Source organism: Gigantopelta aegis, chromosome 12 (assembly GCF_016097555.1).
Source record: "Gigantopelta aegis isolate Gae_Host chromosome 12, Gae_host_genome, whole genome shotgun sequence".
Lineage (NCBI taxonomy): Eukaryota > Metazoa > Mollusca > Gastropoda > Neomphalida > Peltospiridae > Gigantopelta > Gigantopelta aegis.
This window is the reverse complement of record NC_054710.1, coordinates 42,679,866-42,703,323: the sequence shown is the minus strand read 5'-3', so window position 1 is coordinate 42,703,323 and position 23,458 is coordinate 42,679,866. Positions and strand designations below refer to the sequence as shown.

Sequence of the window (23,458 nt, the reverse complement as noted above, 5' to 3'; positions counted from 1 at the left end):
TATATTTTAAAATTTGGTATACAAATCAAAGTGTTTTAAAAATTCTGAAATTAGTTAAGGCTGGAATTTAAAAGATTCTGAACCATTTCTGTTGCCAAATACATTTCTGGTCGGCTTCAGATGATTGCATTCCACCAAAATGTGGCGCACCGTTAATGTACACTGACAATGTTCACACTGAGGAGGAAGTGTACACTGCATGACAATGTTCACACTGAGGGGGAAGTGTACACTGACAATGTTCACACTGAGGAGGAAGTGTACACTGACAATGTTCACACTGAGGAGGAAGTGTACACTGACAATGTTCACACTGAGGAAGTGTACACTGACAATGTTCACACTGAGGAAGTGTACACTGACAATGTTCACACTGAGGAAGTGTACACTGACAATGTTCATTGAGGAGGAAGTGTACACTGACAATGTTCACACTGAGGAGGAAGTGTACACTGACAATGTTCACACTGAGGAGGAAGTGAACACTGACAATGTTCACACTGAGGAGGAAGTGTACACTGACAATGTTCACACTGAGGAGGAAGTGTACACTGACAATGTTCACACTGAGGAGGACGGTCCTTAATTCTTTAAAATATATGAATGCATCAACATTTATGGCTAATACAGGCACGACACAAGACTACTTCATCCTTCCTGCACCGCCTATAGGAGGATTGCCACTCCTAGGACAGTCTTGACAGAATGAAGCTTGTTCAAAACTACACCCAATCATCTTACCAAGACGAAAAGATATATTGGTCAATATATTTAAAAACACTGTAGGGGACACCAACGTCGACGTGGGGCAAATTCAAAGCAGATTTAGTAGCAACATCTGCCTTTTCATTGTCCTAAATGCCAACATGGTTTGGTAAACAACAAAATATCTACAAACCAAGATACACTGTTATGCATGACCCTGGTCATATTTTAATTTTCAGCATAAATAGTTTTAGTAATATTTTAACTCTCATGCTAAAATTAAAAACTAAAACATGTTATTTGATTATTTTTGTAACATTAAAGTTTGTTTTTTGTTTAACGATATTACTAGAGCACATTGATTTATTGTAATTAATGTTTAATTTCAGGTTCTTAGAGGAGTATGTACCTTTAAGTATGGTATTTAGTATGTATTTCATTAATGTTTATTTTCAGGCTGTAACAACTACAGGTTGAACAACATATCACTATAATTAACATTTTATCACCTTTTTCTAGTATTTCCCTGTACCTGTGATGTTTTCGTGTATGCTGGTCAACCACGCATGACCACATCAGTGCAGTCAGTGTGAGCTCTTTTGGTAGCCATAGCTACAATACAAACACCCAAGCTATCTTTAAACTTTGACCCTTGTCTCTTTCTCTCCCATTGGATAATTAACACTCACCTGTATCTGCATGCTTTCTTTGGACTGACCAGACAGGACAGAATTGTTTAGTATTTGGAGAAACAAGTTCAGATCAGAGAGAAATAGTAGAAGTTTAATTTAAAGGTTAGTATTAATTTGTTATAGAAGATAAACTTAAATAATAATAGTAAATGCCTAATTTTCTATTCCTGGTAATGATTAATGAATAATTTAACATATAATATTTAATAATAAATCTGCCTTTTAATTATTATGGATTACAGGGCGTGACATAATGAATGTCATCCATCTTTGTTTTCTGCTGTCAAAACTATATATTTTATGATTTAAGTGAAGTTTCTGTTTTAGTTGTTAGCTTATCTGAGTTAATAATTTAGCTACGTTTAATCAATTGTTTTTATGACGAACTACACCAAAACATTGGTTTTGGAATGAATTAGTTTAAATGTTTTATTTCTGAATGTATAATAGATATATGGAAACCATATACTAAACAATTGATATTATGAATTTATTTTTATGCAGGTTTTCCCAGTTGTTAGCGAATATATCAAACACAATGCCTACGTGTAATTCATATGGTATGTTAAGCTACAGGTTAAGTCTAATATTTATATATTTGTAATTTTAAATATACTCTTGTAATTTATATCCTTTCTTTCATAAACTCATTAATGATAAAGCTAAGTATATCTCTTTATTACGTCAAATAATAATTATAATTACAATCATTTAAATAACCCTATTTACTATAAATTATCTCCTCTTTGCTATAATCAATGATTATAATTGGTGGTCACGAAATGATTATTATATATATATATATACACATGTATGTTAACATGATTAATAATCGTGATGACAGTATTTAGGATACAGAGGATGATGATTCATAATCATCGGAATGATAATTAATGCTTAATGACGGTTTTCTATGATTTGCAATGTGTTTCATTAATATATGCCTGAATGTTTGTTTTACCTCAATAGGGATATATTTGTATTGTTTTTACCATATTGTTAACGTTTGTGTTTTTAATCCTTGCAGGGTGTGTCTTGTGTCTTATGTTTAATAAAAGATGATGCCCTAACCCGTAGCTGGTGTTGTGAACTTTGTTGAACCTAGCTTCACGCACAAAATACCAACTGCTACATTTGGAGCCGACGTAGGGACCACGTTCATCTGAAACTGCGGGATCTTGGACAACTGAAAACCAACGTTTGTTTCTGTGCAGAACTTTCAAGAATGTGTTTCTACAGAACTATTGTGGTACCAGACTCTGATTAATGTGACTCTTGCGCCTGTGTTATCAGTACTAGTTTTTTTTTTTTTCATCATTCGGAAAGGATATGTAAGTGCATTTTATTTATTTATCCATTCACTCTGGTGTATTTTTCCCATTTTTTCCTAGAGCTCTAGAACTACAGTAATGTAATTTATTTCATTGTATTTTTCTACTCATTTTTGAGTTTTACATTGTAAATTATTTTAATTTTTTTAATTCCAATGTTTTTTGTTTTGGTTTGTTTTTGTTGTTTTGAAACTTGTGTACCAGTACTACAGCTAATTGAAAATGTGTTGAGTTTTTTGCTGTAACTGTACAGAAATTTAAACCCACTGAGTGTATATTGTTGTTGCATTCAGATTTTCTACATTCATTTTTTTTTTTATAAATGTTGGATATACATTTTCTAACATAGATTTCCTTTGTAATGGTTTAAATTATCAAATTGCAGAATAAGTGTCAGGTGATTGATTAAAATAAAACGCTTAAATCCTATTTAGGTAGCCTACGTAAATTAACTAAACATTAGTATAACAGTTATCTATATTGTATCTATACATAAAGAGTAATTTAACTTACCTTGTTAAATTGCAGTAGGAATTTGACAGTTGACGGGACTGAAGACATGACTTAGCACAACTAACCTCTCATTCCTGTCTATTCTCAAACCTTTGTTTACCTTGGTTTCTACTTCCGCTTCCGGTCTGAAACTTCCTGTTGTGAACTTCCCTTTTATAACTGTACTTTCAGTTGTAACTTCATACAATGTGATCTGTACTTAACATTTTCTTTTTGGATTTGTTTCTAATATTTTATTTCAGGATTGCAATTGAATATAGCTACACATATCAATTAGATTTAAAAATTCAGCAGTTGATAATTTACATTATCATGTTTTAGTTTATTGATTGTATTACTTTTCAGCAATTGACTGGGGACTTAGTGTCGAAACCAGCCACACATGAGTCGTACTTTATGCATTGAGAAATAATTCATTTGTTTTCAAAAATTACTTTGATTTCAGTGTGATTTTCAGCCATGTTGCTTTTGTACTTTGCTGTTAATAGGTTTCACTCATTTATTTAATCTACTTACGTCATACTTTGTGGAATTGAACTTAGTCAATTATTTTGTTTGTATTTTTCACATTGTTTTATGAACATGAACATGTTGAATTAATCTGGTGATATTTTCTGGAGTTGACTATACTTACTGTCTGCTGTTTGTCCAGAAACTTAGTGTTTGTTTTTGTATTCTATATAACTTGGCTGGTAATCATAATGGAATTGAGTTCAGAAGAGTTAGAGAATATGAGTGCTTTGTTTCGGAAAATGGGAATGTCTCCAAAAGACGATAATCCTGAGGATTTTAAAGAATGGTTATCCGAGACAGCACATCAATATAAACCCAAGAGGGAACAGGAAGGAGTTACTGAGAAATATTTCTTTGATTCAACTACCAAACCTGGACCTGTTGCATACCAGTCTTTTCCTAGACTCCCGTTGTTTAGTGGTGAGCCAGGAAAAGATGCTGAATATGACATCTGGAGATACGAGGTGGATTGTCTCATTGAAGCTAAGACTCATTCCTATGAACAGACCTTGCAATCTGTAAGGAAGTCACTGAAAGGAGAAGCTGCAATGATGGCGATGAAGCTTGGTACTGTAACGATTTCGCTTTCTCAGCACGTGCCCACTTATAGACCGGTGCTAGAATCGAATTAAATACAGTTCTAAAAATGCCTTGCTGGGTTCGGCTACCCCTTTCGGTCGTAGACTTCCAAAACTCACATTTTAATATGTAAACTCATGATTAACCTTTCTCACTAACTAATACAATAATCACACAAGTCGTCCTTTTTCACAGTGTTTATTTAAGGGTGTCAATAGATCATAAAAACAATTACAGTTAACCAGCAAAATAATTAAGATTTTTAATAGATTTCATGATTGACATTGAGAGATACAGGTTACATAATAATTATTCAAATTTCGCACAACTCAACCACTATTCAATTCCCCGCCAATGAAACATTAAGAATCCCAATATGGATTACCATTTGTTTATTCTAAGAGAATGAAAATCCATCGAAAACGTACCTAAACAATCATTTCCACTCGTGAAACCACAAGATTCCCAAACGTGGAATACTTGGTAATTTACGAGACAGAAATAATATTTCCTTCACTCCATTCCTCTCCCCGAAATTCCAATAATCTTCTTTCAAAAATACTTTAGTAACCTCTCAAGTGTCAATGCAAAATATGCCTAACAATAATTTTATGGTTTACGGTAATGCAATGCGAGACGGTGACAACTAACAAAAATACACTACCATTTGGTTAATGAATTACATAATAAATAAATAGCTTATCATTGTCGTTTCTCACATAATAAATCTAAAACACAATTTAGAATAACCGAGTGAGAGAGAGCCATTCAAAATCTACACATAAAAAAAACACAATCAACAAACACACATGTACCTGTGGTTGGAAAGTCAGAAGTGAGTCAACGAATGGACAAATCTAGCATTAATACATGGAATGGCTCTCATTGGTCCAAATTAATGACATGACATTAATCGGACATGACGATTGGTTAACCTATCATAACAATTCTTCGTAGAAATAACGAAGATTAACGACAACTTAATTATAGCCGAATATTGCCGAAAATTATACATCGCTACAACAAAAATTACGTAAATAAAATAAACAATTCTAACTTAATTATCTTCTCAAATGGTATCCCAAAATACAATATAACATTATTATTGTTTAACCCCTCCCCAAATATTACACAACGTGATATTAACTATAAAATCCAAGCCTAAACATTACAATATTATATGGTCTCATGTCACTGTTTGGAAAATCAATGGATCTGAATGATCGTTCCTGTAACTTTACCCATCAATAATCTGATTCATAGAAGGCTGATTAAAGTGCTAATAGGGTGCTAGAAGATGTTAGTATAAGAAGTTCAGAAACCAAGAATAAAATTAAGAAACCAAACATAAGTAGAAAAAGGACAGACAACAAATCAGATTATTCAGGAAAGTATTGGAAATATACAGATTTGTTACATTCCCCTAGACCACTTGAACTCTATGCACACATAGAGTTAAATTTTTGACACAAATTTTGGCACTGGTTTGAGTTATATTTCCAATATATATATATTACCAATGTACATTTACCCACGTCTTATCACAACCATTTTATATTACAAGATTATGAGACATCTAACAACTCTTCCAATATACCTGGCACTTATATTCACCTATTGTCACCATATAATTACAAATGAATATTATTCAAATATCCCATCACACAACACAATTGAAAACCAATAACATGTGATACATTTTTCATATAACTTCTTTTTTTACACCCCTAAATTTCACAGTAAATGCAGTAGTACAACAAATAATTAAAAAAAAAAAATTCCAACACTTCTTAATCAAGTGTTACAAAAACAAAACCCCACACAACACTTATTAGGTATCGCACCCACCTCATCATTCTATCGCTGTATATTAATACAATATATACAGTAGCTAAAATCAACCACACAATCATCCAAAAATGTCCAGTTATATGCATATATATATATATACAATTATATTTCCATTTTTACTAGAAACACACAATATCCAAAAATCTTAAATTAAAAAAAATGAAAAAAGTAATTAACACTTTATAATTATCCACAAAAATAAACACATGTGAATATATTTAACATATGCCCCAACCTGTCTCATCCACATATGTACATACACAACTGTATAAAGAAACAGGTAGAGCATATGGACTTCTGAAATGCAACCAAGGTACCCTAATATTTCCTGTAGTAGGCCGAGAAACACATAACACTGACATTCAATATTATTTGTCAAACTACCATAAAATCAAGTAGCTTCTCCACACCTCATAAATCCTTTTTAACCATTTCCGTCTATTGTTTCCTACCAGTAACCAAATTATCATCCCCATACCTAAAAAAAAAACCCCAGTTATATCATCCATTACAATTTATTTCAACTTATACAGCCTGATTTTTCTATCAGTCACCGAATTATCATCACATGACATCCAGAAATACCAGTTTATCATCCATTATAATTTATTTCAACTTATACAGCCTGATTTTTCTATCAGTCACCGAATTATCATCACATGACATCCAGAAATACCAGTTGTATCTTACATTATAACTTATTTCAACTCAATACAGATTTCTAACAACCTCACAAAATAAACAAGTTATGATTTAACCAAAGCCCTAATAACCACCCATTTTAGCTCCTGATAATAACGCTTCATACCCAGCTGCCCCAAATGAATACCATCAATTAGTAGTCGAGGATGCAGGATTCTTTTCCTGCAGACAAAAGTCACCCCCTCCTCCCGTTCTAACTGTGATAAGGCTAAATTTAACTGAGCTCTTCTTGCCTCATACTCCCCCATGCTCAATGAACGAAATCTAATTCTTGGGAATATTTTCATTAAACAAATTTCCTGCATCCCCCAGTCTCTCAATTCTTCCATTACTTCCCGTAACCTTTTAATAAAAAGACCAACTTGAAAATGTGGACTATCCAGATCATTTCCTCCCACCTGCAATACCACTACCCTTGGTTTATATCCATCCCTCTTCATTCTCTCAATCAATTTCCAGACAGTCCCAATTTTTCCCTCCGATTGACCAAAATATCTTACCTCCACCCCTTGAATCCCTAATGATTTTTCAAAAGTTTTCCCTCCCTGCTTACCCCGTTTTACCAAATTCTCTAACCTGGTCACATAGCTATGTCCCAATATTGCAGCTTTCCCCGAAGCACGAGGCATAGTTCAAATTTCAACTAAGAGAATTCTGACAATCTGTTGATAAATACAGATATAACATAATATATACACAATCCATTTTCAACATAATCACACACTATATTTTAAAAACTCCAAACTTATTCAAACATTTCCTACCTTAATAAATTATCAGTTTGAGCAAGGAGATTTCCCAATCCTACAAATTTAAGACAAGTCATATTGCCCTGACCTCATCCATCCGGGTGCCTTCCTATGTCTACGCACATAAACACGAGAAGGATTATTCACAGAGGAATCAGTTTCACCTCCAAAGAAAATTTGATCCACCACATCATCTGTCTCTAAAGAAGGTACCCAGTCCAACAATTCAGAATAATCAGACTGCATGGAAACATTCTGATCTTGTTGTTCCACCAACTCTTCCACCTCGAATTCCCTGGCCAAGTATGGTTTCAACCTGTTGAAATGCACCACTTGTTTAACTTTGGAACCCGGTTTCGAAATAATATAATTAACATTGGAAAGCTTCTTTTGAATGATAAATGGTCCAGACCAATACTTTTGTAGTTTAGATGATAATCCCTTCTTTCTTTGTGGAGTAAACAACCAGACTTTATCAGTAACCTCTAGAATATGTCCATGTATCTTTTGATCATAGTTTACCTTTTGCCTTAATTGTTTCTTAGCCATGAATTTTCCGGGCATACTGAAAAGCTGTTTGAATTTTTAGCTGTAGCTGTTCCACATGCTCAACAGGGCTTTTACTCTCACCTGGCGGATGTTCAGTCATTAAAGTCAAAGGAATATTAATTTCCCTACCCAGCATCATTTTATTAGGGGTCAACCCAGTTGTTTCATGAATACTAGAACGGTATGCCATGGTAACGAGTGGCAAATGTAAATCCCAATCAGTGTGTTCTGCATTCACATATTCACTTAACATTTGTTCTAGAGTTCGATTGAACCGTTCAATCATTCCATCGGCCTGAGGATGGTATGCAGAAGTTCTAGTTTTCTTTATCTCAAGGATTTTACACATTTCTTGAAACAGTTTAGATTCAAAGTTTTTGCCCTGATCCGAATGTAGCTCTTTTGGAATTCCAAACCTGGAAAACAGTTTATACACCAATATTTGAGCAACCATTTGGGCTTCTTGGTTTGGAATGGGATAGGCTTCTGTCCACTTTGTGAAGTAATCCCCCACTACTAAAATATATTTATTGTCACGAACTGTAGTAGGAAAAGGACCACAAATGTCTATGGCAACTCTCTCCATCGGTTCTCCTGAAACCATATTGATCATGGGTGCTAATCTATGAGGAATAGGAGATTTCCTAGCCTGACACTCTGCACAAGTTCTCAGCCACTGACTAATATCTTTCTTCATTCCAACCCAAAAACAATTTTGACGCACTTTCATATAAGTTTTGTTCACCCCAGCATGGCCTCCTGTAGGTGCATCATGTGCCGCATGAAGTATATCAGGAATGCATTTCTTTGGCACCACTAGTAATTGCTTAAGTTCTTTCGTGTTTTCGCAATACCAGTTGCGGTACAGAACATCATTACAGATTTCCAGTTGTTCCCATTGACCCCAATATGCTTTGACTTGCCAATTCTGATCCTTCACAACTTCGAAATCTGGCCTAACATTATTTTCTTTCATTAGACTGATAATGACTTTTAAAATACATCAGACCCCTGTTCCATTGCTATGTCCTCCTTGCTCCAACCAAAATCACGAAATATCAAGCTATTACACTTTACAGGCATTCTACTTAATGCATCTGCATTTATATGCTTACTCCCACAACGATGTTCGATTTTAAAATCAAATGTGTTCAGATACTCAATCCACCTAGCAACCTGACCTTGGGGTTGTTTAAAAGACATAAGCCATTTCAAAGAAGCATGATCAGTTCTCAACAAAAATTGTCTTCCATACAGATAATGTCTAAAATTCTTAACAGCTTTAATAACTGCTAACAATTCCTTTCTAGTCACACTATATTTCTTCTCAGTGTTACAATGAGTAGTGCTAAAATAAGCTATCACTCGCTCTTCCCCTTCATGTATCTGAGACAATACTGCCCCTGAACTATCATCACTAGCGTCTGTATCCAAAATAAAGGGTTTCGAAAAGTCTGGATAGGCCAATACAGGAGACCGTTGTAATGCCAATTTTAAGTAATCAAAAGCTTCTTGACACGAAGGATCCCACAGAAATCTAACATGTTTTCTTGTCAAGCGGAATAAAGGAGTTGCTATTTCAGCAAATTTATCAATAAATTTCCTGTAATATGAGCAAAGACCTATAAAACTCCTAACCTCAGTAACACATTTTGGAGTAGACCATTGTTTTATCTTTTCTATTTTCTGCGGATCCGACTTAACTCCATCCTTCCCCACTACATATCCCAAGTACAAAACTTCACGTCTAAACAAACGACATTTTTGAGGTTTCAACTTTAAACCTGCCTCGGTCAAACAACCTAACACTTGGTGTAACCTTTGTACATGTTCTTCAAAAGATTGGGCATACACAATTATATCATCAAGATAAATCAGACAGGTTTTCCAATGTAAGCCTTTTAAGACTCTTTCCATTAATCTCTCAAATGAACTAGGAGCATTACATAACCCAAATGGTAAAACATTGAATTGATACAACCCAGTGCCAGTAGTAAAAGCTGTTTTCTCCTTTGCGTCATCTGTCAAACCCATTTGCCAATATCCCGATGCCAGATCCAAAGTTGAGAAATACTGTGCCCCATTCAAACTATCAATACTATCATCGATTCTAGGTAGAGGATACGCATCTTTTTTAGTCACCTGATTTAATTTACGGTAGTCTATACAAAATCTCATGGTACCATCTTTCTTTTGCACCAGAACTATGGGAGAGGCCCAAGGACTTTCAGAAGGTGAAATAATTCCCTCCTTCAACATTTCGTCAACCTGCTTATCTACCTCCTGTTTCTTAAACTGAGGAATCCGATATGGTCTTTGTTTAATAGGCAAAGAATCATTAACAATGATATCATGTAATAACTTATTACATCTGCCCAATTTCTTATCAGCTTTCATAAATGCTTGAGCATTATTTATGAGAAATTCCCGGATTATATCCCGTTTCCCTAGCTCTACATTCTCCTGAGTATCCTGAATCAATTTCTCCAAAAGTTCATCAACTTCAGTCGCATCCTCTGCCTCATTAACATTTGACTTACAGACTTTAACTGGACAAACCGTTCCCAACTGAAATCCCTGGTTTATAACACTTATATCATCAGACATGTTACAAATCATTACTGGCACTTTGGATTGTTTACCAAGTGTTATTAGTGATCTTGCAGCTAATGGAGAACCCTTTATCAATGCTAATCTAGTATTTGGTTCGACTAACCCTTCCTGATATGTTGGACCTCGTTTCAACACCTTACCCATGACTATGACTTCAGAATTAGGTGGTATGAGGATGTTCTGTTCTGCAAATATCCTACAACATTTACACTCAGAAGGTTCATCATGTAACGAAATAGTATTGTTCTCCAATTCCAAATGACCCTTGCTTAGGTTAAGTGATACACCATATTCCTTCAAGAAATTCATTCCCAGTATACCTCCTTCCTCCATCTCAGCTATCACTATTTCCTGTTCATACAAATATTTACCCAAGCAAATATCCAACAAACAAGCCCCTTTAACCTTCAACTCTGCACCATTCACTGTTCTAAATTCATAACCTAACGGATATAGTTCAGGCATCTCACTTCCAAAGGCAATTTCAAACAAATCTACGTTCAAAACAGTAACATCAGAACCCGTGTCCAAAAGAAAATCAATTTCTTGATCATTTATTTTTACTCTGACATACTGAACTACACTTCTGCTTTGGGCCTTTTTGTGAGGCCAAGATACGCCCTCTACCTTGGTCTGAGTCCGTTTAATGGACAGAAACGTTGTATGTGACCAAATTCCCTACATCTAAAGCACTGAGAAGGCCCATCTACCTTATTCCTGATTTCTGCATTTGGCCTATGTCCATTTATCACTCCCGGGGTCTGAAAGCTACTACCCGCATTTCCCATTCCAGAATTATCAGCCACCCTGTTTCTCCCACTTCTTATGTTACTCATTTCTGTCAAACACTGCTGTAACTGATCCTGCAACCTTTCCATTTTACTTTTCATCTCATCAATCTCCAGTCTGTTCCCCCCAACCTGACCTATTTTAGCTTTACCATCTAGCCTTTGGTAACTTTCTTCATCAAGGGCTATGCGTAATGCTGACGACAAAGTTACAGGTTGAGCTCTTCTCAGCTGTTTTTTTATATCAAGGTCCTCCAAAGCCTCGATAAACTGTTGAACAGCAATATTGTTTTGGGTCACATCGTCAGCATATGGATGCGCTAAACCCACCAACCGTTGAATACCTCCTGCTAATTCAGATAATGATTCTCCCTTTCTCCTCAACCTATTCCTTAACTGTGTCCAATATACACCCGCATTTCGTTCAGGCTCAAATCTATTCAAAAGAGCAGACGTAATTGATTTTAGATTGTTTTTCTCATGGACACGCAAATCACTGTAAACCTGTAATGCATTACCCCTTAACTGAACAGCTAGAAACTGACATGCCTGAGATTCCGACCAATTATTTATTCCTACACACAACTGAAAGTGAGTAAGCCAATCTCTACAACTTGTTTGACCAGCGTATGTATCGGGCATAACTTTCGGTCTACCCATCCCAACTCTTTCTTCCCCGTCCCTCACCAAACTAGGTAGGTCACATCTCACAATATTTGGAGTGCTAGTAGGAGGCATTGTATAATCATGACCTAAATCTATGGTCTCGGGCACTACTACAGGTTGTAGAATGACTCTCTCTCCCTCGTGATAGCTATTTTCATTTATCAAAAACGGTATACGGTCATACGTCTCGCTTGCCGACAGTCTAGCGCGGGTTTCTGCAATCTCTCTTTCTAACCTTTGTCTTTCCATATCAAATACTTCATGCTCTCGACTATCCATATCAACAAAAAAATATATATGCAACTTTATTTTAACAAAAAAAATAATTAATTAATTTATTATTATTATTTTTATTTTTATTTTAGTTGTTTTATTTTAGAGTCCCGCCGGAGGTTCCAATGTAACGATTTCGCTTTCTCAGCACGTGCCCACTTATAGACCGGTGCTAGAATCGAATTAAATACAGTTCTAAAAATGCCTTGCTGGGTTCGGCTACCCCTTTCGGTCGTAGACTTCCAAAAATCACATAAGTCGTCCTTTTTCACAGTGTTTATTTAAGGGTTTCAATAGATCATAAAAACAATTACAGTTAACCAGCAAAATAACTAAGATTTTTAATAGATTTCATTATTGACATTGAGAGATACAGGTTACATAATAATTATTCAAATTTCCCACAACTCAACCACCATTCAATTCCCCGCCAATGAAACATTAAGAATCCCAATATGGATTACTATTTGTTTATTCTAAGAGAATGAAAATCCATCGAAAACATCTAAAACGTACCTAAAGCTAAACATTCATTTCCACTCGTGAAACCACAAGATTCCCAAACGTGGAATACTTGGTAATTTACGAGACAGAAATAATATTTCCTTCACTCAATTCCTCTCTCCAAAATTCCAATAATCTTCTTTCTAAAATATTTTAGTAACCTCTCAAGTGTCAAATACAAAATAAGTCTAACAATAATGTTAAGGTTTACGGTAATGCAATGCGAGACGGTGACAATTAACAAAAATACACTACCATTTAGTTAATGAATTACATAATAAATAAATAGCTTACCACTGTCAGTTCTCACATAATAAATCTAAAAACAAAATTTGGAATAACCGAGTGAGAGAGAGCCATTCAAAATCTACACATAAAAAAAAAAACACAATCAACAAACACACATGTACCTGTGGTTGGAAAGTCAGAAGTGAGTCAACGAATGGACAAATCTAGCATTAATACATGGAATGGCTCTCATTGGTCCAAATTAATGACATGACATTAATCGGACATGACGATTGGTTAACCTATCATAACAATTCTTCGTAGAAATAACGAAGATTAACGACAACTTAATTATAGCCGAATATTGCCGAAAATTACACATCGCTACAACAAAAATTACGTAAATAAAATAACAATTCTAACTTAATTATTTTCTCAAATGATATCCCAAAATACAATATAACATTATTATTGTTTAACCCCTCCCCAAATATTACACAACGTGATATTAACTATAAAATCCAAGCCTAAACATTACAACATTATATGGTCTCATGCCACTGTTTGGAAAATCAATGGATCTGAATGATCGTTCCTGTAACTTTACCCATCAATAATCTGATTCATAGAAGGCTGATTAAAGTGCTAATAGGGTGCTAGAAGAGGTTAGTATAAGAAGTTCAGAAACCAAGAATAAAATTAAGAAACCAAACATAAGTAGAAAAAGGACAGACAACAAATCAGATTATTCAGGAAAGTATTGGAAATATACAAATTTGTTACAGTGCTGCTTGGAGTAGACGACTGGAACGTCTTCTATTTCAGTTGTCAGAACAGAAATCCATTTCCTCTTATGAACAGAACGAAATGTTGATAACAAGATTGTGGGATGGACTTAATCCATCATTGAAAAGTTTAGCAGGTTTTAAGTATGAGACTCTTCATGATTTTGATGAGTTGAGACTTTACTTGCGTGAGGTTGAGTTTGATTTAGATATAAGCAAGGCACAGAGAGCAAAGGGTAACACCAGATCTGCATCAGTAAAGATGGCTGCGACTTCTGATAGCACACATTCAGAAGTTTCAGAACTGAAGTCTATGATCCGAGACATGCACACTGAGATATCCGACATGAAACAGAATCAGCAGTGGGTCATGGGACAAGTTTGTCAACATACAGCTGCCCCGTTTCATCAGAGGTCATCACGTGATGAACATCGTGGCCATTTCACAGGCAGAAGTAATTAACGTGTCCGTGGACAAGGTTTTCAAAATTTGTCAACTGATTTTTCTGGTAGAGGTGACATATCCTTTGGAAGATTCCCACAGAACATGGATGACGATCATCAACCTGCTGCATCAGCTGAACGGGAATAACCGACAACTCAGATTGATCATCCTACCTCTGATACTGAACCTGTTTGTTGGAGATGTGGCTATCCCGGCCATTTATCTTATGGATGTCGTGTTAGATTGGATCATCGCAGACATCCTTTAAACTATCACAGGCCTATGGAAAGGGGACATCCATAGGTGAATGTCAGCGCCCCACGGAGATTCCTGATGGTTTAGTTGGTGATCCCAATGAAGTATATATTCAGGTGGAGAATATTTCTGTTTGTGCTTTGTTGGACACTGGTGCTAATGTTTCAATCATGTCTAAATCGTTTTATGATCAAAACCTGTCACACATACCTCTAGAGCCTTTGGATAACTTGTTGAATATTGAAAGTGCTGGTGGTGATTTCTTACCTTATTCAGGATTTGTGAAAGTTCACATTTCATTATCAGGCTGTGGAATAGATGATCATGGAAAGTGTTGTTTACTCCTAGTCGTTCCTGACACAAGGTACAACGCAAGAGTTCCAGTTCTTCTAGGTACGAATATCTTATCTCGTTTCTTGGATGACTGCAGAACGACGAATGGGACTATAGATTCTTACAGAAAGCAGATTTACACACACCTTGGTATTTAGCTTTCAGAAGTATTGTGCTACAGGAGAGGGAACTTATCAAGAATGATGGACGATTAGCTTTAGTCAGGAGTGCTGAGTTGCAGAACATCATTATACCTGGTAACAGCACTGCAGTGATCAAAGGACAGTTGAGCAGACAAATTGATTATCATCGGGTTTGTGCCATACTTCAATCAACCCCACGTTCAACTTTGACAGGTAATCTGGACATCACACCAACTGTAGTGAGTTACAACTGTACAAATGTAGATGAAGTTGAGGTTCATGTATCCAATGTCACCACCCACACTGTTGTTGTTGCTCCCAAAGCTTTACTGTGTGAACTTCAGCCTGTTACTATTCATGATTTGCCGGTTGGTGAATCAATGGATTCGCAAAGTATCTTGGAGCAGGTTGAAGTTGACACTGACAATCTTTCTTCACAGAACAAGTACAAGAAGGAGTGGATGTCATTCTGAAGTACCAGGATTTGTTTTCGAAGAGTGACAGTGATCTTGGTCACACAACCCAGGTGAAGCACCAAATTAACTTGGACTACGACTTACCATTTAAGCAACGACATCGACGTATTCCACCGGCAATGTATGAAGAAGTCCGAAGTCATCTTAGAGATCTTCTTTCTGCAGGGGTGATCCGACCTTCACATAGCCCCTGGGCATCCAACGTTGTTCTTGCTAAGAAGAAAGATGGTTCTCTTCGGATGTGCATAGACTACCGCCAGCTCAACAGCCGAACCATCAAGGACTCTTATGCACTTCCTCGAATTGAAGAGTTACTTGACTGCTTAGGTGGTAACACTTATTTTTCAGTTTTAGACATGAAGAGTGGATATCACCAGGTGGAACTTGAAGAAAACCACAAGAAAAGAACAGCATTTACAGTCGGGCCTTTAGGTTTCTTCGAATACAACAGAATGCCATTCGGATTGTCAAATGCACCCGCTACCTACCAACGTTTGATGGAACAGTGTTTGGAAGGACTAAATCTGAATATCTGTCTGGTTTATATTGATGATTTGATAGTTTTCTCAGTCTTTTGAGGAGCATACCGAGAGACTACAGCAAGTATTCAAGCGACTTACTGAATGTGGCCTGAAACTAGCTCCGAAGAAGTGTAAGTTCTTCAAACGCAAGGTACAGTAAGTTGGTCATGTCGTTTCTGCTCAAGGTATTGAAGCAGACCCAGCAAAGATAGAGAAGATTCAACACTGGCCAACACCCACTACACCAGAACAGGTACGACAGTTTCTTGGGTTTGCTGGTTATTACCGGAAGTTTGTCAAGGATATTCCAAAATAGCCAGACCTTTATCACAGCTGATGCCCAAGACTGCATCCAAGAAATACAGACACAAGAAGCCCGTACATAGCACCACGTGGACATGGGGCTCTCAACAAGATGAAGCTTTCAGGACTTTGATAACCTGTTTATCAACACCACCTGTTTTGGGCTATCCAGATTATTCCATGCCGTTTGAATTGCATACTGATGCTAGCAACCATGGACTTGGTGCCGTTCTATATCAGAAACAAGATGGTAAGATGAGGGTTATTTCTTATGCCAGCAGGGGTTTGAATTCTTCTGAAAAGAATTATTCTGCCCATAAGTTGGAATTTTTGTGTTTAAAGTGGTCAATTTCTGAGAAATTCCACGATTATTTGTATGGTCATAACTTTGTGGTCATGGATTTTCTTGCTCTTGAGCCATCCAAAGGAGGTCAACAGTATGTACTTGTTGTGACAGACCATTTTACCTGGTATGCACAGGCTTATCCGAGTAAGAACATGTCAGTAAAGACTACTGCTGAATTGTTTTTCAATAACTTTGTTGTCCACTACGACCTTCCAAAGAGAATTTACTCGGACAAGGGAGCCAATTTTGTTGGAAAACTTATGACGGAACTGTGTAACCTGTTGAACATCGACAAGTCATCTACAACACCTTACCATCCAATGGGCAATGGCATGTGCGAACGGTTCAACAGGACACTTTGTGATATGCTAGGAACTTTGGATTCCAACTCCAAGAAAGACTGGAAAACTCATATTGGACCACTGGTACATGCATGCTTACAATTGCACCCGACATGAAACCACTGGTTGGTCTCCATACTTTCTTATGTTTGGCAGGCATCCAAGACTTCCTGTTGACTTAGCTTTTGGACTTGACATTGAACCAAGCAAGCCAAGGTCGGTGTTGAAGTACACCAAGTCACTACAGAACAGATTGAAGAGTGCCTATGACCTAGCTGCGGAACAGGTTAAGAGGTCACAGTCCCATCAAAAGAAGTACTATGACCATAAAGCCAGAGATGCTATTTTATCCATAGCTAATAGGGTTTTGGTTAAAGTTGTAGCTTTTGACGGGAGACATAAGTTGGCAGATAAGTGGGAAGACGATGTATATGTTATCCTTGACCAACCCAATCCTTCAATTCCAGTTTTTGTTGTTGGTAAAGAGAAAAAGGGGAGGAAAAGGACATTACATCGTAATCTTTTACTTCCCATAGGTGCTATCTTAGGTCACGGCTTACCTACACCTAAGCCACGACGGAACATCCAGAAGCCGACACCTGTTCCAAGGACACGACAACGACGTCAAACCCATTTTTCGGGGTCAGAGAGTGAAGATGAAGAATTTATTCTGATACCTGTTGCTTCATCAGGATATCCGTCAGATTCAGCTGCTCATTCAGCTGATGGGCCATCTGAGGATAATGATAATGATGATCATAAGGAAGATGAAGATGATGATGATGATGAGGTAGAACAGGATACTGAAGAAGGATCTGATGAGAATAGTTCAGAGGATGAACAGGAAGAACTTTCCTCAAACCCAGATATCTCTGACCAGACTTCCCTGAAGACCGTCAATCCAACTGATGTTTTAGATGAACTCCCAGAACCAGATCCAGTTGAGCTTGATGAGACGTCTCAACATTCACTTTCACCACCTTCTCCAGCTCCAAGGAGATCAAACCGAGACCGGCGGAAACCAAGGTGGATGACAAGTGAAGACTATGTTATGTCAGCAACAGTTCAGCAAGACTGGGTTGCTAGAGCTGATTATGTAACTTCACTTATTTCCCAGGGTCTACTTCCCAATGAAGCTGTGGTACATGATGCACTTCTTCAGCATATTTTAGGTAAATGATGAGGACATCATTTCAAGGTGGGGGGAAGTATGTAGTACACATGTATTTTAAGCATATAGGTTTTATGTAATTAATGTTTAATTTCAGGTTCTTAGAGGAGTATGTACCTTTAAGTATGGTATTTAGTATGTATTTCATTAATGTTTATTTTCAGGCTGTAACAACTACAGGTTGAACAACATATCACTATAATTAACATTTTATCACCTTTTTCTAGTATTTCCCTGTACCTGTGATGTGTTCGTGTATGCTGGTCAACCACGCATGACCACATCAGTGCAGTCAGTGTGAGCTCTTTTGGTAGCCATAGCTACAATACAAACACCCAAGCTATCTTTAAACTTTGACCCTTGTCTCTTTCTCTCCCATTGGATAATTAACACTCACCTGTATCTGCATGCTTTCTTTGGACTGACCAGACAGGACAGAATTATTTAGTATTTGGAGAAACAAGTTCAGATCAGAGAGAAATAGTAGAAGTTTAATTTAAAGGTTAGTATTAATTTGTTATAGAAGATAAACTTAAATAATAATAGTAAATGCCTAAATTTTCTATTCCTGGTAATGATTAATGAATAATTTAACATATAATATTTAATAATAAATCTGCCTTTTAATTATTATGGATTACAGGGCGTGACATAATGAATGTCAGCCATCTTTGTTTTCTGCTGTCAAAACTATATATTTTATGATTTAAGTGAAGTTTCTGTTTTAGTTGTTAGCTTATCTGAGTTAATAATTTAGCTACGTTTAATCAATTGTTTTTATGACGAACTACACCAAAACATTGGTTTTGGAATGAATTAGTGTAAATGTTTTATTTCTGAATGTATAATAGATATATGGAAACCATATACTAAACAATTGATATTATGAATTTATTTTTATGCAGGTTTCCCCAGTTGTTAGCGAATATATCAACACAATGCCTACGTGTAATTCATATGGTATGTTAAGCTACAGGTTAAGTCTAATATTTATATATTTGTAATTTTAAATATACTCTTGTAATTTATATCCTTTCTTTCATAAACTCATTAATGATAAAGCTAAGTATATCTCTTTATTACGTCAAATAATAATTATAATTACAATCATTTAAATAACCCTATTTACTATAAATTATCTCCCCTTTGCTATAATCAATGATTATAATTGGTGGTCACGAATTGATTATTATTATATATATATATATACACATGTATGTTAACATGATTAATAATCGTGATGACAGTATTGAGGATACAGAGGATGATGATTCATAATCATCGGAATGATAATTAATGCTTAATGACGGTTTTCTATGATTTGCAATGTGTTTCATTAATATATGCCTGAATGTTTGTTTTACCTCGACAGGGATATATTTGTATTGTTTTTACCATATTGTTAACGTTTGTGTTTTTAATCCTTGCAGGGTGTGTCTTGTGTCTTATGTTTAATAAAAGATGATGCCCTAACCCGTAGCTGGTGTTGTGAACTTTGTTGAACCTAGCTTCACGCACAAAATACCGACTGCATGCTACAGTATAAACATAACAAACACTAAAATCAGGTTTTCAACACTTTTATAGTCATAAAATAGTATAAACTAATTCTAAATACAAGTCTAAATGTAATTCAAACTCAGTATCTAAGCTTGAAGTTTTAACTTGTTTATTCTTCTGTTTCTTCTCAGTCTGGCTATAATAGCTTGTCTTTCTATTGTTTCTGCATTACTGAGATAGAAGCTCAGTGTTTTTCAATCTGCAGGTGTCTTTCTTCTTACTGGTTGTTCCAGCTTGGCTTTTGATAAAAGAGTCTTTATTTTATGTGAAACACCCAAACTGCTTCATTCTGCTGCTGTTTGTGATCTTGAGTGTTCTTGGAAGTTGTTGAACAGTATTTTCACAGTTTTACACCAGGCTAACCTTTGTCCCAAAGATAAGGTATGGACTCAATTATATATTAGGTTATGTGTATTTATTACTATGTATGTTATTTATAATATACTAATATTACAAAAGAGTGTATGAACTTGAATATGTATCAAATGATGTGTATTTATGTTATTGTGGTGATATACGCACACACCATGTTATGTTGTGTTAGTAATATTGTATTAAAATATGAACATTATTTGTGTGTGACCTGCTGAGTTAAGTGTGATTTTATTAACTGCTACTTGAAGTATCTTTAATATATTCTGAAGACACTGCAACTTTTATTATGTACGTTCAGTTTTGTTATTACCTGTATTCTCTGGAATATTCTTGAGGAAAATGAAATGGACAACAATTCTGTTTGACATTGAGAGCATATTTTCCCGGGTATTTGTGTATACAAACATTTGACAGTTAGTTCATTTCCACGTGGTTTGATGTGTAATTCATTTATTTAATTTTTTTAATTTTTGGTGTTTCTCAAATTAATTCTTGTGCTATGAGTCCATTATGTGTTTAATGTTTATTAATTGCCAGCTGAATTATTTGTAGTTTTGTTTTTCTTTTGCTTGAAATGTTGACATGTATATGTATGTGAAACAAGTTGGATTTTTCTTTGCATTATGAATTATTAGGTATTTTATAACTGGCCAATTAGTCATTAGCAGATAGCAGTTAGTCATTAGCAGATATCAGTTAGTCATTAGCAGATGGTAGTTAGTCATTAGCAGATGGTAGTTATTTATTAGCATATAGTGTCGGCATTTGGTGATCACTATAGTTACTAGTCAGTGGATAGTAGTTAATTTTATTGTTTTCTATTTTTAATGTAGGAATATCCTTGTAATTGAAATGGGGTTAGTTTGCACTACACTTTTGCACTTTGATTTTTTTATTTTAGATTTAGTTTATTTTTGACTGGTGTTCAGTTTGGAATTTGAATTACAGTGATTTGTGTTATTGTTTGTATCTATTTCTTGTGCTTCTTTACTGAACTTCTCGTTCTGTTTACCTGTTTTATTAATTTACTCAATTGCTTGATTTCTACAGCTGTTATATCTGTATTTAAATTAGGATTAATTAATACTACGTGAAAAAACCCCCCAAAAAACCCCGAACAAACAAACCTAATTTTAGTGTTTGTTATGTTTATACTATTTTATGACAATAAAAATGTTAAAACCTAACTGTTGTTTATAAAAACTATATACACATTCTGCTACACAAGCACCTCAGGCAAGTTCTCTACCAAATGATCTAGATCACCCCCATTGAATTTTTTTGTCAATGACTTTTCAAATTCTAATTGCCATGAAATAAAACTAGATATATCCACTATTTGGTGGGAAAAATATCTTGGATCACAGCACTCATATAGCTAAAAGTTAAGTACAGCTTTTGTACATTCAGTCAATAGCTCTCAAAGATCAAGCAGTGTGATTGCTTCAAACATTCAAAATGTTCACCAAATTGTTCAAGGTGTGTCCATACGATTTTATTTATCCTCTGATATAAAGTGTGTCATGTTGCAAATCTCAAATCCAAAATAAAAGTGAACAAAACAACCAAAACCTGCAGATGTACATGTATTGAATTGGCTGGGAAGAAAGCCAAAATGACTTGGCATTTAAATTTATTGCAGGGAGAGACGTAGCCCAGTGGTAAAGCGCTTGCTTGATGCATGGCCGGTTTGGGATTGATTCCCATCAGACATCCAATAGCTGATGATTAATAGATCAATGTGTTCTAGTGGGTTAAACAAAACAAACAAACGTCTACATTTATTGCTGGAACTGCTCTATAATTATTTCCTAAGCATATATCCAGCAGTTGTGATTATATTTCAAAGGGGAAGAGGGGAGATTTTTTTTCAAAATGTATTTTCTACTTTATTGTTTAAACTGAGAAAAACTGCAAACTCTGATCTACTTGTTGACAAGGTAAGGCAAACACCTAATTCCTTACAATATATAGGACTGAAATACACTCTAAAATATATCTTAGAGATCCTAATTTTCGACACACTATCTCAAACCCTCCATTAATTTGGTTTTTAGATGGACATATTTTATTTTGCATGCTTTTTAATTTTTTTTTTTAAAAGCAGGCAATATTTTACTTCCTATTTTGAGCCCTGTATATATTTTGAAAATAAATATAAATTCGAGAGGCACCTGTCAATGTATTTACATGTATACTACACACATCTGAAGCTTCTGTCACTACATACACAGATGAATAGTCTAATCCGCTTATTTGGATAAGCCTCGTGCAACAAATATTCAAATAACCAGGTATTCAAATAATTAGTACAGTATATATAAAGCACTTTTAGAACGAACATGCTTACAACAAACTACCAGTTAGAATGAACTGATTGTGAAGTCCTTTCCCCGTCCCCCCCCCCCCCCCCCCCATAAAGTATTAATAAATTTTAATGTATAGAACGAACTATGTATAACTGTTAAAAGAAACTGATTTTTTGGTGAAAAACATTCAGTGTAAATTAGTACACATACAGCAAACTGATAATAATTTGTTTGGTATGTTATTTATATCTTATCATTTCATTATTTCATTTCAACTTATTTTTATATCCAATTAAGGTTCAAGCACACTGTCCTGGTCACACACCTCAGCTATCCGCTGTCTGTCCACTGTCGTAGTTGTTAGTTGGTTAGTGGCTAGTGGGAGAGAATAGAGTGTATAGTGACCTTACACCTACGCATTGAGCCCTTAAGAACTCTGTCTGGGTTGGAGCTGGTACCGGGCTGTAAACCCTGTACTTACCAGCCTATAGTCCGATTGCTTAACCACTGCACCACCGTGGTCAGTTGTATCTTATCAATCAGTAGCATTAACGGCAATGCATCAAAAACAACTATACTGATAAGATCAATCAGATAACGTCCGCGTGTATTTACATAGTCGATTGGCATCAATTAAGGGATTCATGTATTGAGACCAGCCTTGATGGTGTTATGGTTAAGCCACTGGTACCGGCTCCCACCCAGAGCAAGTTTTAACAACTTAATGAGTAATTGTAAGGCCACTACAACCTCTTCTCTCTCACTAACCAACCAACAGCTAACCCACTGTCCTGGACAGACATCCCAGATAGCTGAGGGGAGAGCCCATGACAGCGTGC

At 35.7% G+C, this 23,458-nt stretch overlaps 1 protein-coding gene across 1 annotated transcript in view; it reads right to left on the bottom strand.

The window, feature by feature from the left end:
- The window catches only part of LOC121386065, an 84,178-nt gene extending 80,476 nt beyond the window's left edge, over positions 1-3,702 (bottom strand). Inside the window, exons 1-2 of the mRNA XM_041516864.1 lie at positions 3,676-3,702; positions 2,469-2,583 (exon numbers count right to left, since the gene is read on the bottom strand). Coding sequence (XP_041372798.1) covers positions 2,469-2,583; positions 3,676-3,702 — 142 coding nt within the window. The remainder of the gene's footprint in view (positions 1-2,468; positions 2,584-3,675) is intronic.
- Between the last annotated feature and the right edge of the window lie 19,756 nt (positions 3,703-23,458).